The sequence below is a fragment of the Aplidium turbinatum genome, chromosome 6 (assembly GCF_918807975.1).
Source record: "Aplidium turbinatum chromosome 6, kaAplTurb1.1, whole genome shotgun sequence".
Taxonomy (NCBI): Eukaryota; Metazoa; Chordata; class Ascidiacea; order Aplousobranchia; family Polyclinidae; genus Aplidium; species Aplidium turbinatum.
Window position 1 is genome coordinate 27,518,446 of NC_137477.1, and position 23,676 is coordinate 27,542,121.

The following is a 23,676-nucleotide window of genomic DNA, read 5'->3' on the forward strand; positions in this document are numbered from 1 at the left end:
TTGCAGCTGCTGCTTTTTGACAGAGTGCTTTTTTGTGTTTAAAGTTGTTTAGCCTATAGATTTAGCTGAAGGCAGGACAATTTCATACAGTTTGTAGTCTTCTGATGATCGAAATAAAAACCACAAAATAAGTTTAAAAAAGTGGGTAATTTTGTCAAACTATATCATAACTAATATGAAACCAAGGAACTTTCAGAAATAATTAATTAAACTACCATTCAACGTTTTATAGGCAGAGAAAATGCAGATTTATCTGTAGATTTCCATCACGCATTGAAGCGGTGATCTGATAATGAAATTTTCTACGGTTCGAGAAAAAGTTTTCTCTGCCTATAAAACGTTGAATGGTAGTTTAATTAATTATTTCTGAAAGTTCCTTGGTTTCATATTATCTGAATTTTCTCAACTAGCTACTCTCCAAGGCGTATATAATCAATCAGAGTTGACTCTGTCAAGGAAACAAGCAAAGATGGTCCTGTAACCGGTGGTGAAATCTTTCTAAAATGACTGAGACTTTTGATAAATTCTTATTTCTGTTCGAATTAACGTGTACTTTAAAAGGTCGTCGCTAATTAATTGGATACGCTACTGTATTACATTGTATTATAATCACTGAAATCATATTGAATTGATATTAATAACAATACCGTCTATTAATTTTCAGTGCTTATCTAAGTAATGTAAATTAGTATACTTCGGTAGATGTTCATTGTGATGGCTTTTTTGCTTTGAACATTAAGTTTGTTTTAACAAAAAACACCTTAAGCGAGTAATGTCGGTCTGGAATTGCATGCGGGAAGTGATTTTCTGATGTCTCTGGATTTATTAATATTCAATTGAACACTGAGAATATGTCCTTATAATGTTTGTAATGTATTGTATTGAGTTTAAATTTAACCGTTGTTATTGCGTTCATAAACGTAGTTGCACTGATGATAATTTAATATTCGAAAACGCGTTCTGCAACACTGTTTTTTGCACTCTGCAATGCCTGATGCAGATTTATCTGTAGATTTCCATCACGCATTGAAGCAGTGATCTGATAATGAAATTTTCTACGGTTCGAGAAAAAGTTTTCTCTGCCTATAAAACGTTTAATGGTAGTTTAATTAATTATATCATAACTCTACACATAAAAGTTAAACTCTACTTATTATTGCTTAAACAAATTGCCTGACCTCACAAACATAGGGTAAGACACCACAACCAGGTAAAAATACCCAAAAATGGCCAAGTTATGGCTAAAAACATGAATTTTCAGAGAAAATGGTGGCCATTTTGAATTTTCACCCTGCACACTTTTTTCTTGGAACTTAGACCAAAAATTTTGTCATTTTATGTTGAGATAGGCCAAATGGAACACAAAAAAACTGTCCCGAAAGTAAAACTAAAAATTGCCCATTTATAGCCCACTGCTAGTGATAGAGAAAAACTGATGCCATTTTTGGATTCAGCGCCCAAAAGTTAGTCAAAAACAATTGTTAGATCAAAGTCAACAAAAATTGTGTTCCCTTGTGTTATCAATGAATGATTGAATCATTGAAGGTCCTCGTTTGAAACTTCCTGTGTCAGTGGTGGGTTTGGGCTTTCAAGATCGCTGATATCCACTAACTCTTGCCACTCGTTTGCATTCCAGTTGACTAATGGAATCTTTTTTGCTGCCTTGTGCTCGCTAGAAAAATACAAAAATAAGTTAGCGACTGCTAAAATTTTTACTATCGACGCCAAGAAAAAAACAGTTCAGATTTTGGCATTTTGCTGCTGTCTGTAATTTATCGCCCATAACTTTGATTTTTGCTTTGGCTCGATCCAGTTTGGACTTATTCATAATAATGTGACGGAGATCAACTTCCGGTCTCAAAAGATGTTTTATGTCATGTAATAATGCATTGCCAAGCGATGATACAGTCACTCCTCACAAGCTCTAAACGGAAAAAAGGAAATTTTACGGTGCTGTATTCGCAGGCCGGCACACTTGCTTGTCCTAAAATAAAACATGATGATATTAAAAAAAAGTAACTTACGGTAATAATGAATATGTGATACAAATCAAATGTTACTGGCCTAAGTTATAAACATTTAAACATCAGGGATTTATGGCAAACAAAGGTAAAATCATCATCATCATAATCCATCGTCGGTTTGTTCCCCACTAGTTGGGGTGGCCGATTGTTTCCGTGCAGCAATTGTTTTAATCCCTTTTCTCCATTTCACCGGAATGGCCCGTTTCGGCGAGTCTGATTCGGCTAATCCGATTCGGCTAGTCCGATTCGGCGAGTTCCCTATCCGGCGAGAGCCTTTTTCGGCGAGTGCCCTATTCGGCGAGTTTTTGAAATTTTATTTTTGAAAGGGAATTATCGGGTACCGTAGCCTAACTGTTTTCACATCGTTTTAATGTCGTTGAACGTGCATAAAGGAATTAAAATAAAATGTTTGAACTATTAAATTAAAATTCGTCATGTCAGCTCAGTTGTTTTTATTTCTGACCATCATATCAAAAACAATACACGTCAACATAGCAAAGGTAAAAGCGACAAAACGCTAAAGCTAAAACGTGCTTGAATTCGTCATGTCCGTTCAGTTGTTTTTAAGGTAGAAGCGACAAAACGCGAACGTTAAAACGTGCTTGTGACCGAAGTAAGTTATTGAGTTGAAAGATATTTGGCGCGGTCGCAACACCTTCAGAAAAATTTAAGATGTGAAGGGAAAATAAAAAAAATATAATCATGTCTATATCTATAAGTTAGTACTTTTGAATAGTTAAAATGATTAGGTTGGATCAACAAATGTGTGGCCTACAGCTTGGATTGAAAGGAAATTATCGGGTACCGTAGCCTAGTTATCCCTACCAGCAAAAATTTGTTCCAGGAACCCAGTTAGCCTAACAGTTCATTTTTACATTGTAGTAACAGAATGAAAAGGCTAACCAAATGTGTGGCCTATCGTTTTAACGTCGCTAAACGTAGAAATCATGTAGAAAAGAGAACTTTGATGACCAGGATACGTTGCAAGCCTTAAAGCAGCCGGTGGCCATGGCCGCTAAGTAGTGCTTGAATGACCGCCTGCGCTACCTCCAACGTCGGCCAAGTTTGGCCGCTTCTTCTTCTAGCTTCTTCTTCGCAAGTTTCTTCTAGCCAATTATTTAATTTCGCAATAGAATGATCGTGGATTGAATGTCGAAAATATGTAGTATCAAAGAGTGACGCAGAATTAGGTCAGCGCATCATAGTCACTACTGTTGTATTAAATATATATCCAGCTGCGATCACCAGCGCTGTAAGTCTTGTTTGCAATTCCCGATGTTAATTTTGATGAAGTGTTAATCCGAAGTGCTAATTTACATCGGCTAGCAATATTGTCGTTTTTATATCGATTCAATGTTGTCGGATATTGAATCGTTGTTTAAAAGGAGAACTAGGTTAGTTGACATCCGTGGGTAAAACACGTGTCTTCATAGTTGAGAACGCTGTGGGTTAGTGACTTCACACCCTCAATGGTGACATCATAATGGAATGACTGGTCAGGTTTGATGAAAGGCGGTATGCAGTTGAAACAATTTACTGAGCTGCGAGCAGTTAGAACAATTTAGGGTCGTTAGATGGTCCCGCAATATCGGATTACAATCTCGATAAAGCATTTATTGCGTGGTACAACGATTCTATTGCAGGACGTCGCCCAACTTCAACAACGCTAAGTGATCATTTTAACATTGTTGCAAATTTAATGCTATTTACTTGTGGTATCGTTATTGTATTTTGGCCTCATAGCACGCAGATTTGCCCGCCGAGAAGGAGCTCTCGGTAGGCCACAATGGCTGCCGGAAAAAAACACGAGTTTTAGAGCCTGCGTTGAAACTGAGAAACATTCACAGAATCCCTTCGATACGTTGCATTTTTAAGATAATGTATTCAGACGTTGAATCAATGTACAAATAAACTGTTAGGCTAAATGGGTTCTTGGAACAAATCGAAGAGCTTCTGTGAATGTTTCCCAGTTTCAACGTATCCTAGTCAGCAAAGTTCTCTTTTCTACACGATTTCAACCTTTAGCGACGTTAAATCAATGTAAAAATGGCAATTTCCTTTCAATCCAAGCTGTAGGCTACACATTTGTTGATCCAAACAACTAATCATTTCAACTATTCAAAAGTACTAACTTATAGACATTAAACATGATTTTTTTTGTAACATTTTATTTTTTTTATTTTCCGTTCATTTCTTAAATTTTTCTGAAGGTGTTGCGACCGTGCCAAATATCTTTCAACTCAATAACTTACTTCGGTCACAAGCACGTTTTAACGTTCGCGTTTTGTCGCTTCTACCTTAGCTATGTTGACATGTATTGTTTTTGATATGATGGTCAGAAATAAAAACAACTGAACTGACATGACGAATTTTAATTTAATAGTTCAAACATTTTATTTTTATTCCTTTCTGCACGATTTCAACGTTTAACGATGTAAAAACGGCAATTATAATTAGGCTACGGTACCCGATAATTCCCTTTCAAAAATAAAATTTCAAAAACTTGCCGAATAGGGCACTCGCCGAAAAAGGCTCTCGCCGAATAGGGAACTCGCCGAATCGGATTAGCCGAATCGGACTCGCCGAATAGTAGCAGACCCCCATTTCACCCTGTATCTTGCATCTTCCTCCTTCAGTCCGACTTTTTTAAATTCATCCTTCACTTGTTGTTTCCACGTTCTTCTTGGACGACCGCGTTTCCTCTTCCCATCCACCTTTAGATCTAGTGCCTTTCTAAGAAAACTTCCTTCCTCCCTCCTTATCACATGTCCATACCATCTTACTCCATTTGCCCTTGCCAGTTGGTCTATGGTCTCTCTCATCTCTAGCATATCCAACAAGTCTTCAGTCCTTTTTTCCATTCTCGTTTTCACCACACACATTAATACACAAAATAGTTTCGGTATATAAATTTTTAGGTTACTTATACTCTTTGTGCACTGAGCTTATTAAATAACATCAATATGACGCACGTGTTGATTTTTACATTGTGGTACCAATTCATATGTATCACTTTCAATTGACTAAATAAATCGTGCTTACCTTGTCTGACGCCGAACTTGACGTGCTTGAGCTACTTATCCATTCGGGTAATCCTGATTGTCCAGGTATGTCGCCTTCCTCCTCGTGGAAGTCATGGGGAAGTTTTGTAGCCGTTTTTCATTATTTTGTGCTTTTGAAACTGCTGATCGATCAACCAATAACATTTGAAAGATACCTTTAGGGCCAATTTTTAGCCTTTTATCCATCAGATAAGCTCTTTCTTCCAATGGAATTTTGGCATTTGCAGAAAATACACAGAGAATGTGCTCTTTCTTGCAATCCAAGAGGTTGCAGTTGACTCGAGTATCCCTGCATGCCACAACTTTCAGAGGACAAATACATGGCCAGATTAGCTTTTACTCGGCCTTTTGCGTGTATGCAGTTTATATCCTTAACCAAGTTCAATACGGTAAATCTTTAATTTTTTTGTTGATGGCTTTGTCAGAAGTCAAACGTAGGCGAGGATTTAGCTTAGCCTAGTGCCTGCCAGATACTAATTAAATCCTCGCTGATGCGTAAAACAATACCGGTGTCCGGTACCCAGGGCCGTATTTAGACCATGAGAGGCCCTAGGCTATTCTATTTGTGAGGCCCCTTCCTATTTTTGAGCTCAGACCTTCTCTCTAAACAACATCACATGTCATTGCTTAATGTTAAAAATAAGAGTGCATTAAACTCTTTGTTCTTTTCATTTTCCACATTCATGGGTGCAAATTTTTAAGTAAAAGAATAAAAATTTAGTTGAGGCAGTTTTGCTTTTAATTTTAATTTCTTTGGCCAAACAACCGTTACAATAATTGTAAAGTTTATTTACGAAGACATAAGAAGTAGTTACAGCCATCAAATAGAGTAAGACTAGGCTACCAATTCTTTTTTCTAGCTTTTGTCAAAGTAAAATCATGGAAAAGTTTATCAAAATTTATCTGTTTAAGTTTGTCACTTTCAATCCGAATGCTCAGTGTGGACGACCTTTCTTGAGACATTGTCTTGATGCTTTTGAACCTTGAGAAAGATCTCTCTCATGAGCTGTTAGTGACCATTTAGCTTAGAAACAGTCTTAATATTGCTTCCACATTGGGAAAGGCAGTGTTAATTTTTTCCTTGCACATAATTTCATAAAGGTCTCCATGAGACAAGGAAATAGATTGAGCTTCTGTACCGGTAAGCCCTTGGTTTTGTGTTTGTCTCACGTTCAAATGAAAATGTAGAAGTTCATCAGTAAGTTTCGGGTCAACATCTTCCGGATACGCTTCCTTTAAAAGTTCTACGCCTGGTACAATTTCTACCTTAGTTGCTTGCAGATTGGCAAGAAAGAGGAACATTTCTGCAATGTCACTCTACACATTTGCTCTTTTTGAATTGGCTGCAAGTGCGTCGAGCATAGAGATAAAGGAATTTATTTTAAACCTTTCCTTTGAAGAGAGTTCACTTAAAGCGTCAGGTGCATTTCTTTGTCTCCTAGTGACAGCTCTGTAGTTAATATTCGGCAAGGTTGCTTTTTCTTGCTGATCAAACTCATCTCTAATTTCGCTTAGAAAGTCTACAAGTGAAATGTACAATTTGGCACAAGTACTTAATAACAATTCAGATTTCTGAAGGGCTTTGCTTTGCTAATACTTTAGGTAGGGTTTAAACTTGTCAAGTTTTTAAAAGAATCACAAACTTCGAAACTGAGTTTCGAGGCCCCTGGACATTGAGGCCCTAGGCTTCAGCCTAGCCTAGCCTATTTCCGCATAAATCCGGCCCTGCCGGTACCCCAAATATTTCTTTTAATTTTAGCATTGTTAAGCTGGTAGTAATATTGAATTAGTTGTTTATAAGTGCTGGATTCCTTTTGGCAAGCTCGCAAGGGCCTCCTCCATAATGCTGTTCACTTTGTCGCGTTAAACGCGGATTTTCTTTTGGCATGTTCAAATAAGAGTTTGTAAACAAGAAATGTTACGGTATCACATGCTAGCTGAAATTAAATAAGATTTAAAAAAGCTTTATTTAGATCAACTGATTCACTGGCTTCTCAAATCATTGCTCAAAACGATCTATTATATTCATAAGAAGCACATTTCCAATGCTGTAATGATAAGCTGATTACTCAATCTAATGGATAGCCTAAGTATATAGAGACGCGTCAGGCTTATACCAAGCACTAGGCCTACAGTCTATCACTGAATTCAGTGCTTAATTTCAATTCGAGCTAAACAACAATTTTTTCACTGTTCAGGTCTCCTATTCTTATAAAATTCCGCTAACTTACTGTGATTAGGTAGGCCTACATCATCTATGAAGTATGGAGAAAGTCATCGTACGTTTGCGGCTGTTATGACGACTTCCGCTAACGGCGCTACATATTCGCGCTTTTAAAAAAAAAACGCTGGGAGCAACTTTTAAGAATTTAATCGTATTTTCGCAAGCGATTGTTGCACTTTACTTATTTTTTTTACTTGCGGAAGATGTTTTTCACCTATTGGCAACTACCGGTACTTTATTCCACATCAAATTTTAAAATCGACCTGCCCTACTATTTATGGCCATGAGCTTGCAAAAACGTTTCGTATAAAAACACACATTATTTTCAAATTGTGTTGCTTTGCAGACTCTAAATTGAAAAGGTTGTAGTGAATATAATAGGTTGTAACTGAACATAGTCAGTTCAACATTATTCCTAGCCTAACTTCTAAGTTTTTATACAGTGGAGTGAGTTGGAACATGTTCCAACTCGCACCACAGCCACTGTTCTAACTCACCCCATCAATGGAAGCATTGAAAAAAATCTAATTTTACATGCAAGTACAAGACTACTGCTAATCATTGCACAAAAGAATTTTCTGTTGACAAATGCAGCTATAAGTTTATTAAACTTTGTTTAGCGTCCTCAAAAATTACTCTCAGCACTGAAAATCATATCATCCTTCCTATCTCTGCACAACTTTGAACAAATGAAACGAAAACAACACGTGTGATAGGGTGTGGCACATACTGTCTGTAGGTGGCAGCATAGAATTTTAAGTAAAACATTTTATTGGAAAACTGTAATGTTCCAAGTCACCCCATGTTCCAACTCACCCCACCTTCCCCTATATTTTTTCGGATATTTTGGCCGAGTTGACTATATTTTTTTCGGACATTTTGCTAAAAAATCGATCAATGACTGAAAAAAAAGAACAGCTGCACAATTAGTGTTCCAGACGCTATAAATCGTACGTGCGCGGAAAATCCAAAGTCTCACAGAGAATTGCTATTAACTTATGTTTACAATGTTGTATTTGAAAGTACCAATAAAACTTTAATGGACAGGATCCACCACAGACTATGTGAGACTTCTCAAGAGGCATAAGTCATAATTTTAACTTGGGCGCTTAAAGTCAACTGATATTTTTTAATCCGAATGCTCTTGTCTAGACGCTGCGTAGCCACATCAGCAGTTTACAGAACACACTGTGACTGACAGTCATTACTAGGGCCATTTTTTATGACCTAAAAATTGAAAAATATGACTTTATATTTTGAAATATATGACTTTATTTTTTGAAATATATGACTTTATTTTTAGAGCATCAAATTTATGCTAATCTCCCTAGTTAATGATTCGTATGTAAGTTTTTACATGTATTTTGAACAATAACACACTCGAACAACTAACAAAAAACTTCTGTTTCGCTTGAAAATCACTACAAAAATTCAAATGTCTAATGCATGTACCTACCAAACCAGCTACTTAGTAGCTAAGATCTCAGCACTGGCTGACCTAGTAGTGACCTACCGCAAGTGTTTATTATATTCAGAGACTGAATTGTGTGTTGCGAAATAATGTGTCAAGATGATGCCACAATGCAAATTACCATCAAACAGCAAGCGCTATTACTAGACTACAAAAAATAATGAAAATGTTGCTTCCAATGCTTCGTGAAACTCAGCGTGAGAACTCTCATTGCCTCCCTTCCACAAATCAATTATTGTATTTTAAAGTAAAAATTAAAAGTCCTATTTTATGATCTAAAACAAAAAATAATGAAAATGTTGCTTCCAATGCTTCGTGAAACTCAGCGTGAGAACTCTCATTGCCTCCCTCAGGCCTCGAAATTCGTTTTTGTTGACGGCGGACAAACGTGTCCGGTCTGAGCAGCTATCTCGGCGGACAAATTAAGTCTTACGGCGGACACACCAGTTTTAACGTCGATCGTCATACTTATTCCCTTTATCTTGATAAGTCTTCGCCATTTGAGAACCATAGCTACGGTTTAGGCATTTTAAAACTTCAGCAAAGTCACTCTGAAAGGCTTTCATCAGACCAACGACGTGCGCTTGACGCCGTGTAGTTACTAAATATGATGATGATGATAATATAATGATTGTCAAAAATTTAAATTCTATGGATATTTTGTGTCTGATGCAAATAAATAATAAAAAAATAATCCACCGCATAACTGATTAACTTCCACCGAACGAGGTCGTGTGGCTTCTTGCGTCACAATGCTCTGGGCACGAGTCGGAAAACTTCTACACTAACGCGTAACGCTGCTATTTTCTGATGTGCAAAGTTTCACTAGGCTTTTTTCTTTAGGTTTATTTTTGCGTGTCATGTGAGCGAAAGTGACGAAAAGAATAAACAAAACATTAGAAAAAGCACAATTATTTTTTCCCCTCTCCGTGATGCGGTCGCCTCTCCAAAATAGTATCAGTATTCCACGAGACCACGGCAGGCTCGGAGTTATAATCAGCGCGGTCAAGGCCATTCAAACATATGCGCATGATTAGAGCTTCAATAACATCGATCTTCAAAGACGTGCGCCAATCTCCACGAGATCACTGCTTGTCGTTAAGATACGTGATACCGAGATCTATTCCATGTCTTTTCTCCAGACCGGCTAGTTGAGGGAAAAGCGTAAATGCGAGCTCTTCTTTAGCGATAAAGTATGCGATTTCAAACAACCTCTTAATTTTGATTTTTTTTTTGTCACTCATATTGTCGATGGCCTTGATGACCGGAAATTGATGGCTTGGGGTAAACGATGTGTTGTGATCTTTGACAGAGCTAATCCTTACATTCGTTGTTCCCTTAATATATGCGTCTATCACCACTAAAATTCCTAGTAGTAGGTTCGTCGCCCTCATTCTCACTTTCAGAAATTTCCCTGGGCCTCTTCTTTCTTACTGTAATACCAAAACTTAAGTTTTGCGGCATCTTGCTGTAGTAGCCTATACTCTTATAATCTAACTTTGTAACCAACCTTGCCTTATCAATATTACTCGGAGATCAAAGCCAGACATTGTGACATAAGACTTGAACTAAGTTGCGCGTGATTAGTGTAGAAGTACCGGTACTCCCATCAATTCTTAGCTAAGAATTCACCTCTGTTACGCTGATTCAATGTCATCAATCGTTGAAGCAACGTAAAATTCGAAAGTTTTTCTGCTTGAATAGAAGGTAAGAGATACAGTATTAACTTTTTCTAGATGCGCGCTTGGAATGCGATAATTTCGCATTCCCAGCGCAAATTATATTCTTGCAACAGTTGTTCGAATGTTCGTGCTATGCAATGACGATTTGTATCGCCAGATTCTGCGATATTTCTCGGCGGACAAATATGACCGATCTAGAGGGTACTTCCCGCGGACATCACATGCTGTGACGGCGGACGTGTCCGCTAGGGTGGCTCTTAAAATTGAGTTTTTGAATTTTGCTTGGGACACCCTTTCAAATGGTGAGGTTGTCAGAAAAAATAACTCTTGCAAATTTTTTTTTAATTTGAAGTTGATTTAGAGGTGGCCCTCCCCCCCTAAAGTTCTGTGCCCTCCCTCGAAATACCAAATCTGCGTATCTCGAAAACCAATTGAGCTAGAGATACAGTTTTTGTGTTAAAAGATGCAGAAAACATGGTTTTCTATCTGCTTTCTGAACATTGAATGCATCTATCTTGAGTAGAAAAGCAGTTATTTAGAAAAAACGCCTTTGACCAAATCTTGATTTTACAACCTTTTTTGTGACCACGAAACCGTCTACAAAATTTCGTTTTTTTGTCTTAATTTTTGCACCTTAGAGGGAACACTGGTAACGATATTCATATCAAAATGTAATTCTGGTCAGTATCATACTGGAAGAAGCGATATTATCGACAATATTTCACATGTTGCCTTGCGCATCGTGACAGGATGTCTGCGACCTACACCATTGGACAATTTCCCTGTCCTTGCAGGCAACCAACCAGCTGAGTTTCGTCGCGAAGAAGCCATCCTGTCTCTTTCTCGCCGCACTACGAACCCCAACCACTTGCTCCACTCAAATCTCTACGAGTCTGTGAGCGAGCAATCGAGCATCCTCGGCAACTGAAATCGAGACACCCATTTGTATGTGACGCACAACTTCTGATGAAAACCGCTGAAGACCAATCCATCAGCGCGGCTACCTGGGAGAACAACAAATGGAGCTCAGAGTGGAAGAAGAACTCCTCAAGACTCTAAAGTTGTATCTCCGACACCAGCCCCCATCCAACCGGAATGCATAATTTGCCAAGGAAGGCCTGGGTGCGGCTCAACCGCCTGCGTACTGGGCTAGCCTACTGGAGTCAGACTATTTCGCACCAACATGCACAAATTGGGGATGGCTCCATCCGCAATCTGTGAGTGTGGCAAAGAGGAACAAACCACAGACCACACCATCTGTAACTGCGCCAAATGGTGTGCGTGGTCTGCTTGAACTGGATGACGAATCAATGGACGAATCAAAGGATTGCTGCTCGACACCTGCTCAAGCATCTAAACCGCATCGCCACTGCCCAAGAGTGGTAAAAGACAGAGCCCTTGACCCCTGGAGTAACAAAGAAGGTTTAAACGAAGAAGAATAGACAATATTGTTCTTGTTGGAATTTGGAAACAGTTTTCTGTGTTCAGTAACAACTTGCAAAAGAAACTGAAGTTGGTACTCATCTTCAGTTAAGATTTTGTTAAAATCCTGGATTAGACTTAGAGCAACTCCTCTCTCTGCTCTGTCATTGACTACTGAAAGTCCCTTTGCCATGTGTAAAGCTTGAATAAATGCACCATCTTCAGTCCAATGAGCAGGATCCTTTGAAAGTATAATTATTGCTTCATCTTCACCCAACAGCTGAAGAAGCCATTTTGAATTAGAGGTGCAATACTGTTCTAGACCCTTATTGCTAAGAAACGCATCTACTTTGATGCTTGGTCTCCTTGGTGGACGTTCTCCTGTTTCATCTAACATGGTTGCCACCATTAGCTTTTTACTTTCCACAGACAATCGAGAGTCAAACAAGGCTAGTCCAACCATTTCTTCGGACAGATACCATAAATGCACACCAAGCTTTTTGCATAAATCGCCTTTGCCATCCAACAAGTGCGATGCATAGCACCTGAAGCTTGAAAGCGGATTCCACGCTCAGGAGTTTCTCCAAGGAATATGATACAAAACGGGCATTTTAGCTATGCATGAATGCATAAAAGTTTAGGAATACTTATTTCGTTTATTGCTTTACCAGTTTTACCGGTTAGTTTATGAACTTTGTTTATTGAATAGCTTGGGCCACAATACTTGTTTAGCACTGTTTTGTGCTAGAATACCGAAAACAGGTTTTTTCTAAATAACTGCTTTTCTACTCAAGATAGACGCAATCACTGTTCACAAAGCATATAGGAAATCATGCTTTCTGCATCTTTTGACACAAAAACCGTATCTCTAGCTCAAGCAGTTTTTGAGATATGCAGATTTGGTATTTTGGAGGAGGGAGCAAAACTTTAGGGGGGGAGGGCCACCTCTAAATCAATTTCAAATTCAAAAATTTTTTGCAGGAGTTATTTTTTCTGACAACCTCACCTTTTAAAAGGGTGTCCCACACAAAATTCAAATTTTTTTCATTTTTTGCCAAATAAGAGCCACCCTAGTGTCCGCCGTGAATTTCAAGGCCTGCTCCCTTCCACAAATCAATTATTGTATTTTAAAGTAAAAATTAAAAGTCATATTTTATGGAACCGCAATGCAACAGCTTGGAACCGCAATGTTTTGCAAGGGCATATGAAATCACCAAAATATTTCCCAAAATAAATAAAAAGAACTTCAAAGAAATTACGCAGTGTAGAGAAAATATCTTACACAATAGATGCAGTAGGTGCTCAATATCATATTTCTTCACAGACTTCTTTCAAACAGTTTTGCTTTACGATTTAGACGCAAAAATGGGCAAAAATGACTAAAATTTTGTAATTTGACCTTGAAAATGACCTCAGTTGGTGTTGAATGACCTATTGAACTAGCCATCCTCAAAAACCCTAATATGGAATCCAAGATTGTGTTTCTAGCTTTTCTAGAAGTCATTTTAGCCAGGACTCAAGTTAATCATTCAGACTCAAGTTACAAACCCCGAGCATGCGAGGTTCTAGTCCTTTACTTAAGGAGTCCATGGTTTATTGTGATTTCAAAACAATTTGATAAGGTCATTTTGACGTCACAAAGCGCTTCTTGGGTTAGATTAAGTTCAGACAAAAGTAGCGGGAGAAGTAGTGGTAGAGTGCACTACCTTAATCCAAGTAGGGGTAGCGCGCTACTTTTATTGATTGGTAGCAGATAGCAGTAGCACGCACTACTTAAGCCCAAGTAGCGGTAGTGTGCTACTTTTAAAGTAGTGGATGCCCACCTCTGTTCACACGCAACATGCTTGGAAATCCAAAAACTGAAAACAGTTAAAATATAATGGAACATACGCTTTCCAAGTTCACATATGTAGGTTTGATGAAAGAAAATCTGTGAAAATCGACTTACTTGTATTGTATGGTTAATTGGTTATTGCTATAAGCATAACCTAAAAATACCCTAAAAATGCATGTTTTTGAATTATCTTAAAAAACTAATGCATTTAGAGAAAAAGTTCCTTTTATGACACATAGAAACATATGTATTCTGCATCTTTTGACATGAATACTGACTTTCTACTATGAGTGGTGAGCAAGTTAGAAGATTTTTTACTAAATTTGACCTTTTGTGACCTTTATTAGGGGGTAGGTGGCTAGGTTTTGGGGCCTACCAAAAACAAATTGTGTAAATGTTATTTTTTAAAGGTTTGCCAGGTTTTCAAAACCCCCCCATGATAAAATTGCAAAAAAAAGTATTTTTCAAACCACCCTAATTGGCGTGGCTTTGTGATGTTCTCATTTTGTAAATGAAGGCTTTTTGTACTTTTTGAAGGCAGTTTGTACGGCAGTGTTAGTTAATTGGATTTAGTTGTAGTGATAGACTGAGTGTTAAAGTAAGACTGTGTGTTAAAGTGAGACTTTTTAGTGATAGACTGAGTCTTAAAGTAAAGGACAATAAGCCATCGACTGCTACATTACAATTAAATTTTATATTTTTGTAGCTTTTTTTTGCTATTGATATTTAACTCACATATAAATTGATTTCGTTTCGTTCGTTGTTCTTTATACAAATATATTTTTATTTCTCTCAAGGGGGCCACGGTCTTTTAGAGCCACAGTCTGGGGAGGGGGCATGGCTCACTAAAGGTTGAGAACCACTGCAGTCTAGGCAGATACAGTCCGATCAAGGATGTAGCTTAAAGAGACTGAAGTCTAAATTGGTGTATGTTTAGTGTTTTTTAAACAAAAGTATAGAGTAGCCTAAGGCTCTCAAAAATTAGAGCCAATTCAGAAAAAGAAAACTAATGTAATTTTCAAGTTTAGCGATTCCAAAACTGTTGAAACATTTTGGAGTTAAAATGTGTGTTGAATATATGTATTTGGTAGGCTATTTATTAATTAAATTTTATAGTGATAGAAATCAATTGAGTGAAGAAGAATTTCTAAAAGCTTTTGTAGCAGTATTAAAAAAATGTCTAATGTGCTTACATAAAGAATTACTTACATCTATACCATATGAAAATACAGTTGCTGTGTTTCAGGACCACAAGAAAAGGCTTTTCTCTCACCTTACGACGTGGAACTTGCTAAAACGGTTTGACATTTATTTTATTTAGTTAGCCAACTTTTGGTTTGTGCTTTTTGTATAGCCTATTGTAACAGTTAATCATACGCGCCGACTTGCGGGAAGCGGCGCCCCCCATAAATTTATGGTTGAGGGCAACAAACTGGCTGTTACAAGTGATGTTTCAAAGATAAAATACTTTGCGAAAGAGATTTAGATCATTTAAATTTTAAACGGACTTAAAGAAGGCCGAAAGCAAAAAACAGCCTACGTTGCTCTTGCCCGCAAAACAGCAGCTGATCGCATTGCTTTCTCTGGAACGTGAATTACTACTGAGATGCGCACGGCACGCACGCTCACACACTGCTTATCTTCCTGCGCGTGAGGAGCAGCTTCAAACTCAAAACGCGAATACGAGGTTGAATGTTTATTTTTAATTCACAAGTTATCCAAACGTCTGTTAGATTTTTGTGACTTCAAACATGAAATCGAAGTTAGCAAACTTTATCGAGTTGAAACTACGACACAACGAACAATTACGTGAATACAGCTTAAAGAAACAATGCAGTTTTCAAAACTGTCATCCGTGTTTTGCTTCAATAAGCACTGTATTGATGTATATATTGTGAAAATATATACATCTCATACACTCATCAATATACACTCCTGCACTACCGTATATTCTCGAGTAAAGGTCGATGTATAAGTCGATGTATAAGTTGTATTGACATACGGTAAGGAAATTTTTAACTAGATTGTAGAGTAACTTACGCTGCTGGAATAGTCACGTAACTATTCACGGCAATATTAAGTAAACCAGCTAAATTAGACGCGCTATTTTCAACGAGGTCTTCCCGCCGTGAGATCAATTACGATTCAACAGAACGCATTGTTTTGTTTGCAATGTGTGAGAATTAAATCGAAAACCGATAAAAGAAAAGGTGTTTAATGGTCTTGATCGCAGATATTACCTGCATTAACGACGTCTTTTACCGCTATTATCCCCTAGCCAACCTGACATCATTGTTTTATGCGGCCTCTGAAGTTTGTCATCGACTTCAACGATGACGGAATGTTACGTAATAGAACGATTATATCCTACACGCAAAAATAAAAAAATTGATCTCTTAAAACAGCTCTTTCTACTGTTTTGTCTCGTGAGCTTTGCATATTGCTCAACAAGTGCATAAAGTTTAGAATTGACAAGAAATCATTAAATTTGAAAATTAAGTTTGAGTCACTGCAAATAAATGCATTCAAAACTTTTACTTCGGCCGACGCCATTTCACACTCTGTAATCTACGTCGGCAATGATTTTACCGCAGCAAAAATGCGTTCATTTTGAAAACTGCCGAGCTGGAGACAACAGCTTGTCCCTTGCATAAGTTGAACCTGTCTTTTTGAGGTGAAAATCACTTGCGAACATCTCGACCTATACACGAGTATAATTAATAAACTATAATAAAGACTTTCGATAAAAAACAAAGAAAGCACTTCGTCGTTGTTAACGCTTTGAAGGTAAGTAATTAGCAAAACGAGGTTAATAAAACTGAGAGCGGGTTTCCACTCTGCTTGAGATCATGATTTTTTGTGTTTTATTTCGATAGCTTCACTGTTTTGATTGTTGTTATTCACTCGCATAAAAAGAAAATGAATCGGCTTGATTTCCAGCTGTTCTAATTATGAGCTAACAATATCAAAATTTTTACGACTAGGCGTAGGCCTACTATATGCGTAAAAATAATCGTTTCAAGCAGCGGTTCTAATTAATTCGGTTTGCGACCAAGGTGTCAATATAAACAAGACAGTAAGCTTAATCAAAGACTATTTTAATTGAGTAAAATAGCGTTATGGTTATGACGTCATCACCTTTCTCGCCCCCCAAGGTTTTTTGAAAAGTCGGCGCTTATGCGGTTAATTGCATTTGCAGTAGTGAGATTGCATGGAAAAGAGTGAAACAAATGCTTGAGAAAGAAATAATAATACAGGTACTGTTATCAACAATGCCTGTCCAGTGTCCATTATGCTTTGTCTCAGACTATCTTAGATGAATTTAAAATCTTATGCTTTTGTATGCTTGTTTGCTAATACATATGTATAGTTCTTATCAATTACACCACCCATAACTAATGATTTTCGATTTTACTTAGCTTTCTATGTTGAATGAAATATGTACAAAAATTTATTATTTACTTACTGAAAATGACATAAAACAATGTTTAATACGCACCATGCACAAAGTAGTTGGAGTATGTTTCTTATTTCAATTGAATTATAAACGAATCGTACCTTAGTGTTTATAATGCTACAATGCGTTTATCATACAACAGACCTAACAACCATTGTTTTTGTAAGAAATCAAGGACGCTAAATTCAAGTTAAAAATGAATAATGAAATGAATCGAAATGTATGTGAACCCAGAAAGTTAAACTGTAGCAAAGCAGCATAAACGTTTCTTACCAACAGCGCCACTTTTCAGTAATTGTAGTTGCAACATTTATCTGATGAATGTGAAAGTAAAAACAGAATCATACAAGATGTTTTATTGCTTAACTGATGTTTTGCGCATTTTGTACAATCTGTAGCAGCCTGTTGAAAGGCCTTCTATTGGATATTTTTGGGACATAGAAAACTGCCAAGTACCTGCACAAAAGTCAGCTTTTGACCTAGTTGGGTTGATACGACAGCACCATGGTTCAGGTATGAAATGACAGGAAGGTTTTGTCTGTTTTATTATATATTTTTAAAACACAGATTTCGTAATAAATTGATTTACGTCATTTAAAAAAAAAATTGGTGATGTACAGTATCTAAATTGTAACTCTACCCTAATCTAAAGAATTCAGCTTAAATACATTTCAAAAGCATTTTTTCAGTAGATTAATTTTTTAGTTTAACTTAAAAGTTTATTTACAGGTCTCAGTGAAAAGATTTTTAAAACAGCAGTGGACGCAACAAAACTTAGTGAAAAACTACAAAAAGATCTTGATGATGCAAAAGTAAGTGGAAATTTTGCAAGCCAGGATGTTTTTTTTCTGGAAAACCAAGTTAAGTCGATGGAACTGCTGTACAGCCTTGCAACTTATAGAACAGTAAAATTTAAATCCTTATGGTATTTTATTTAAACTTTGTAGTTGGTAGTTATGGTGATTTGTGGGCTCAACATGAATACATCTGCTGTTGTGTGATTTATGTTGAAAAGAGTTTTAGTTTTGGTTCTTGTAAAATAGTTATTTTCTCCATATTTGGCACATAACTTTAGCGACTCAAATGTCCCATATGAAGGGATTAACGAACATACCTAAAAAAAAGTTTTTTTTGACATGTTTCCACTCACCAATTTGTGCTTGCTTCTGATCAAATGAAAAAAAAAATCAGCAACCTCTCAAGTACATATATACAGCTCCACTCCACATACAATCTGTTTTATTTTCATTTGTTGACTTACATAAACCAGCTTGTATCCTTTGTTAAATCTCTCTGTAACATCATGGGCCAATCTGACAAATGTTTGCAGGGACACCTTCTCTTTTTCTTGCTCAAAGTAAAGTTTTTTTTTTTATCATTTCATTTCTTATTATATGACCATACGTTTATGCTGGTTTAGGGACCTATTCCTGTTTCTGACGTTTTGTGGTTTCGGAAAATAGCTGTTAATAGTGTTATGGAATTTCCCATTTTACACGCAGGTTGAAATTTGTCATGTGAAGGCAACTCAAAAAAATGCGGCTGATGACAAGTTGAAAGATATCATTCGATCTTTTGGAGAAGAGTGGAATGTTTCTGGAATGAGTGTGACTGTTGTGATTATCACAGGTATTATGTTTCATGTTTTTAGTCTGCATTCTACATGAAAGGTCACGGTCTTATACTCACTACTCAGTCACTGATCATCTGGGAGAAAAAATAAGGTTCTCATAATGCTTAGCCTCTGGCACTAATGAGAGTGAATGGCAATTTCCTTTCCTTTAGTAATTATGCCCACCCAATTTATTACACCCTGGATAGAGGTGAGTGGTGGACTGGTGGTATTCAACAACTAGGTTAACCTCAATCCAGGTTTGTGTTATTGGAAAATGAACGCCTTGTCTGTTGCGCCATCCCACCATTCATTCATAGCTTGTCACGCCAGTGTCGGAGCCAGGTAAGAGCATTGTTTGTGATGTTTTTGAGGTCGTTGTCATCACATGAAGGGCTAAGGGGGCAGTTGGTGAGGATGTGCTTCATCATCTGATTGTCTAGGCCGCAATCACACGTTGGGTCAGGAGTCATCTTCCATCGGAAAAGGTTGCTTTTATTTCTCCCGACTCCGCAGCGGGCTCTATTTAGGCAGCACCACTTTCTTCTCTCAAGGGTGGGAGTTTGTTGAAGACTTTCGGAAGGACTTGGGATGGCAGGATGTTGTGTCCTATCGGGCTCAGAGGTCCACATTTCTAATCGTGCAGCTGCCGCGCTTGTGTGTTCCAATGGGCCGACTTTGATGAAGCTCTTGCGTGACTTGAGTCTTGTTGGAATACGTTTGTGTTCATAGAGAGGGTGGCGTTGGTTGGATATTTGTTTTACTCTTTCCTTTTTTGTAGCAACTTCTCTTCGGATATGAGGTGGAGCTATAGTTGCTAAGTTATAGAGGTCGGAGATTGGTGTTGGACGGAGTGTGCCAGTTATGATTCTACATGCTTGGTTTAATTCGGACCATACTGGAGCGCAGTATTCAGCGGTCGAGTAACAAAGAGCCAGTGCTGTTTACTTCAGTGTGTGCTCATCTGCTCCCCAGTTTGAGTTTCCAGCTTTTGCAAAAGGTTATTGCGAGCAGATAATTTTTTCTTGAGTTTCAGTATGTGTGTCTTATAGGATAGGGTCCTGTCCATTGTTAAGCCAAGATATACAGGAAAGGGGGTATAATTTCCCAATTGATGATAAGTTTTTGGCTAGCCTGATGATTGTTCAAGTGAAAGCATGTTACTTGGGTTTTGGAAGGGTTTGCATTTAAGCTCCAGTACTTGTAATAGGTGGAATACTCGGAGAGTGCTCCTGTTAAGGTCTTTTCTATCACCGAGAAGTTTTTTGATTAGGTAGCTAGGCAGAGGTTGTCGGCATAAATGAAACGACGTACGTTGGGGGGTTTTGGATGATCGTTGGTGTATATGTTAAATAAGATAGGTGCAAGAACAGAGCCTTGTGGCAGGCCATTACGTTGGGTTCTCCAGCGGCTTTTGCGACCATTCATCTCAACAAAGAATCGTCTATTTGTAAGAAGTGATTGAATAGCTTGGTTGATTGTGGGGTTCTTGATGACTTGATCCAGTTTAAGAAGCAAGGCCCTATGGTTGATGGTATCATAAGCGGCAGATGGGTCTACGAAGGCGGTTCCCGTGGCGAGTTTCTGTTCGAATCCATCCTCTATATATTGAGTTAGGTTTAAGACTTGACCGCAGCAAGAGCGCCCTGGTCGAAAACCTGCCTGGTCATGTGTGAGTTGGTCATCTACTTGCGTTGAAATCCTACTTAGTATGAGGCGTTCGTATACTTTCATGAGGATGCATAAAAGTGATATTGGTCGATAATTCTTTGGGGAAGAAGGATCTTTTTGGGGTTTCAAAAGAGCTATTACTTTTGCTTTTCTCCAGATCTTTGGGGTAGATGAAGTAGATGAACATGAAAGTAGATGATCATCACAAAATCCACCGTAGATCAGGTCACACTCTTAACCCAAGACATCAAGGATTGCTTTAAGGCAAAAAAGAAGGCCGGCACTGTTTTTTTAGATCTTACAGCTGCCTATGACACTGTATGGCATCGCGGCCTTACTTGCAAGCTACTTCGCCTGCTTCCTGACCAACATATGGTTCATATGATTATGGAATTTGTCAGGAATCGAAGCTTTACCCTCACCACCGGTAGCTCACGGCGAAGCAGACTGAGACGCCTGAAAAACGGCGTCCCACAGGGATCGGTCCTGGTTCCACTTCTTTTCAACATCTACACCCACGACCTGCCAACTACGGTCTCCGCAAAATATGCTTATGCGGACGACCTGGCAATTCTCCACTCCGCAAAGTCGTGGGAAAATTTAGAAGACACCTTGAGCCAGGACATGAAAACTCTCTCAGCCTATTTCCAGAACTGGCGACTGAAACTCAGCGAAACCAAAACTGTGGCAGCAGCTTTCCACCTCCATAATCGGGAAGCTGATCGTGAGCTACACGTCCAGAACAACGGAAAATCTCTGTCCTTCTGCCCCGAACCAAGATATCTTGGGGTGACACTGGACAGATCGCTCACATACCGCCGCCATATGGTGTCACTGCGCAAGAAACTCACATCCCGCGCTGCGCTACTCAAGCGCCTGGCAGGCTCTAGCTGGGGGGCGAGGGCTGACACTTTGCATATAGCAGCCTTAGCCCTTGTCTACTCTTCAGCAGAGTACTGTGCACCTGTCTGGTGCCGCAGTGCTCACTGCCATAACATCGACACTGCCATAAACAGCGCTCTGCGCACAGTGACCGGATGCCTGCGTCCCACACCATTGGACAATCTCTCTATTCTCGCTGGCATCCAACCCGCTGAGCTTCGTCGCAAAGAAGCCACTCTGTCCCTCGGTCGACGGGCACTGGAGCCTAACCACCTTCTCCACCACAAGATCTCTGCTCTGCCAAACGAGCACCCCCGTCGACTGAAATCAAGACACCCTTTTGTGCCAGCCGCTCAACTTCTTATCAACGAAGCTGATGTACAAGACATATCTGCGGTTGCTTGGGCGGACCATAGGTGGAGTTCTGAATGGAAGTCGGCGCCACCGGACTCTATTCGTTCGTCCTTGACGCCGACACACATCCCATCGGTTTAGCACTGCCAAGGCAGGCATGGGTGCGCCTTAACCGTCTCCGTACGGGCGTCGGGCTTTTCCGCTCAGCCATGCACCAATGGGGAATGGCCTCTTCCTTCTCCTGTGAATGTGGTGCCGAGGAGCAGGTCGCAGACCGCATCGTCAATGACTGCTCCATCTTCAGGCCACCTGGCGGGGTGGAGGATCTGCGTGTCATGGATGATGGGGCCGGGGACTGGCTGCTCTCTGGAAGCCTTCCAGTGTAGTCCGGGAACATCGTGAATCTGGGGTGGTAAAAGGATAGACCCTTGGCCCCAGACGCTCACACGACGACGATCACAAAACACTATTTTGCATATTGTTTGTTACAAAATGCGTTTGTCAGGTGGTGTTCTCACTTTGTCACGATTAACTTTATTAAGGTATTGATTCATTTTGTTATATCTCGACTAAAGTATATTTTTTAAATCATGGCTAGTTGGTTGCAATAGCACAGCATATGTTAGGCTAATGAATGATAACTGCACAACATGAAACGTTTAGATTTTGAAACGTTTTTTTGCAAACAGTTCTAATTTGCAAAGAAACTGAAGAATGTGTGAACTGGAGTAGAAGTAGTAGTAAGCCAGTTTTAATTTCAAAAGGAGCCGAATTTTCTCTTTGACTCTAAATTGAATTTGTTAATCCCCACTAACAAATAGCCCACTGCTTGCAAGTTGAAACAAGCCGAAAAGTTGTCTAATTGGAAAATTGGCTCAAAGTAATGTCATCAAATAATTAAAAATGGTATTTAGCAGTAGGCCTAATAGTTCAGTTTTAATCTGGTGATGTCCTCATTACCAAGGGTGGCCGGATCCATCTCCTCGTGCCACAATTACCTTCACACCCTGCCTCCACATCAATCTGTCTAAAGCGATCTGTCTTGTCAAGCCCACCTTGCTGCTTTCTACCTCAACTTGCCTTTTCCATGCTGTCTTTAGTCTTCCTTGTTTCTTACGACCCTCCACTCGCAACTCCAGTGCTCTTCTCAAAACATCATCTTCATCCCTTAAAACAGGGTTTCCCAAGCTGTGGTCCGCGGACCATTGGTGTTCCGCGACGACTGTATAGGAAGTCCGTGGCGATATGACAAGAAATTAAAAAGTCACGCATATACGTTGTACATACAATATGTACTAGGGTGTACCAAAAAAAAAAAAGTTCTTTTTGATTTTTTAGCCTATTTGCTAAAACTTGCATTTGGGGTCACAATCAACTTTACAACAAAAATTTTTCAATTTCAAAGACGTCTTACGCCAGTATTCTGCGTTTCCATGACGATGCAGCCCAAAATTCATATTTTGGTCATATATTCAGATCCGTAAGTGCTAGAGACTTCATTCTTGGTGCTATGGATGCAGAATGTCCACTTTCCTATCACCATTCAATACATTTATATAGCCTAAAAGCCTTTAGTTTTTGAGATTTTTGCTAAAAACTAATTTTTGCCCTGTTGTCACAGGAATTTATCCAAAAATAATCTTAAAATCACCAAATTCAACAAATAATTCATGCTAAATGTGAATATTTATACTGGTATTATGTATGATAGTTTTCTGGCTCGATCAACTGACAAGCATTGACTGAACTGCACTATATATTAAATAAACAAAAGAATTGACTAATAACATTCCAGCTGCTTTACTAGTTCTGCTTTTCATTAATTTGTTTCTTGAGACAATGTAATTAAGTGGTATAATTAGCACAGTTGCAAACCGGTATAAACCAGTTATATTATAAAGCAAGAAACAAAAATGTTAAACAAGAATGTTTGCCTTGTTGCAGACAAATATCAAATTAGCCATAGGCCATTAACACAACT

The 23,676-nt window shown here is 38.6% G+C and overlaps 1 protein-coding gene across 2 annotated transcripts in view; it reads left to right on the top strand.

Annotated features, from left to right (window-relative positions):
* LOC145771571 (uncharacterized) overlaps positions 1–23,676 on the top strand; it is a 112,794-nt gene that overhangs the window by 34,434 nt on the left and 54,684 nt on the right. The window contains exons 5-8 of one of the 2 annotated variants that reach the window (XM_082583276.1): positions 14,966–15,018; positions 17,575–17,689; positions 17,906–17,988; positions 18,679–18,805. In XM_082583276.1, the coding sequence (XP_082439402.1) occupies positions 14,966–15,018; positions 17,575–17,689; positions 17,906–17,988; positions 18,679–18,805 (378 nt within the window). The remainder of the gene's footprint in view (positions 1–14,965; positions 15,019–17,574; positions 17,690–17,905; positions 17,989–18,678; positions 18,806–23,676) is intronic. The other variant, XM_082583277.1, reaches the window with a different exon arrangement.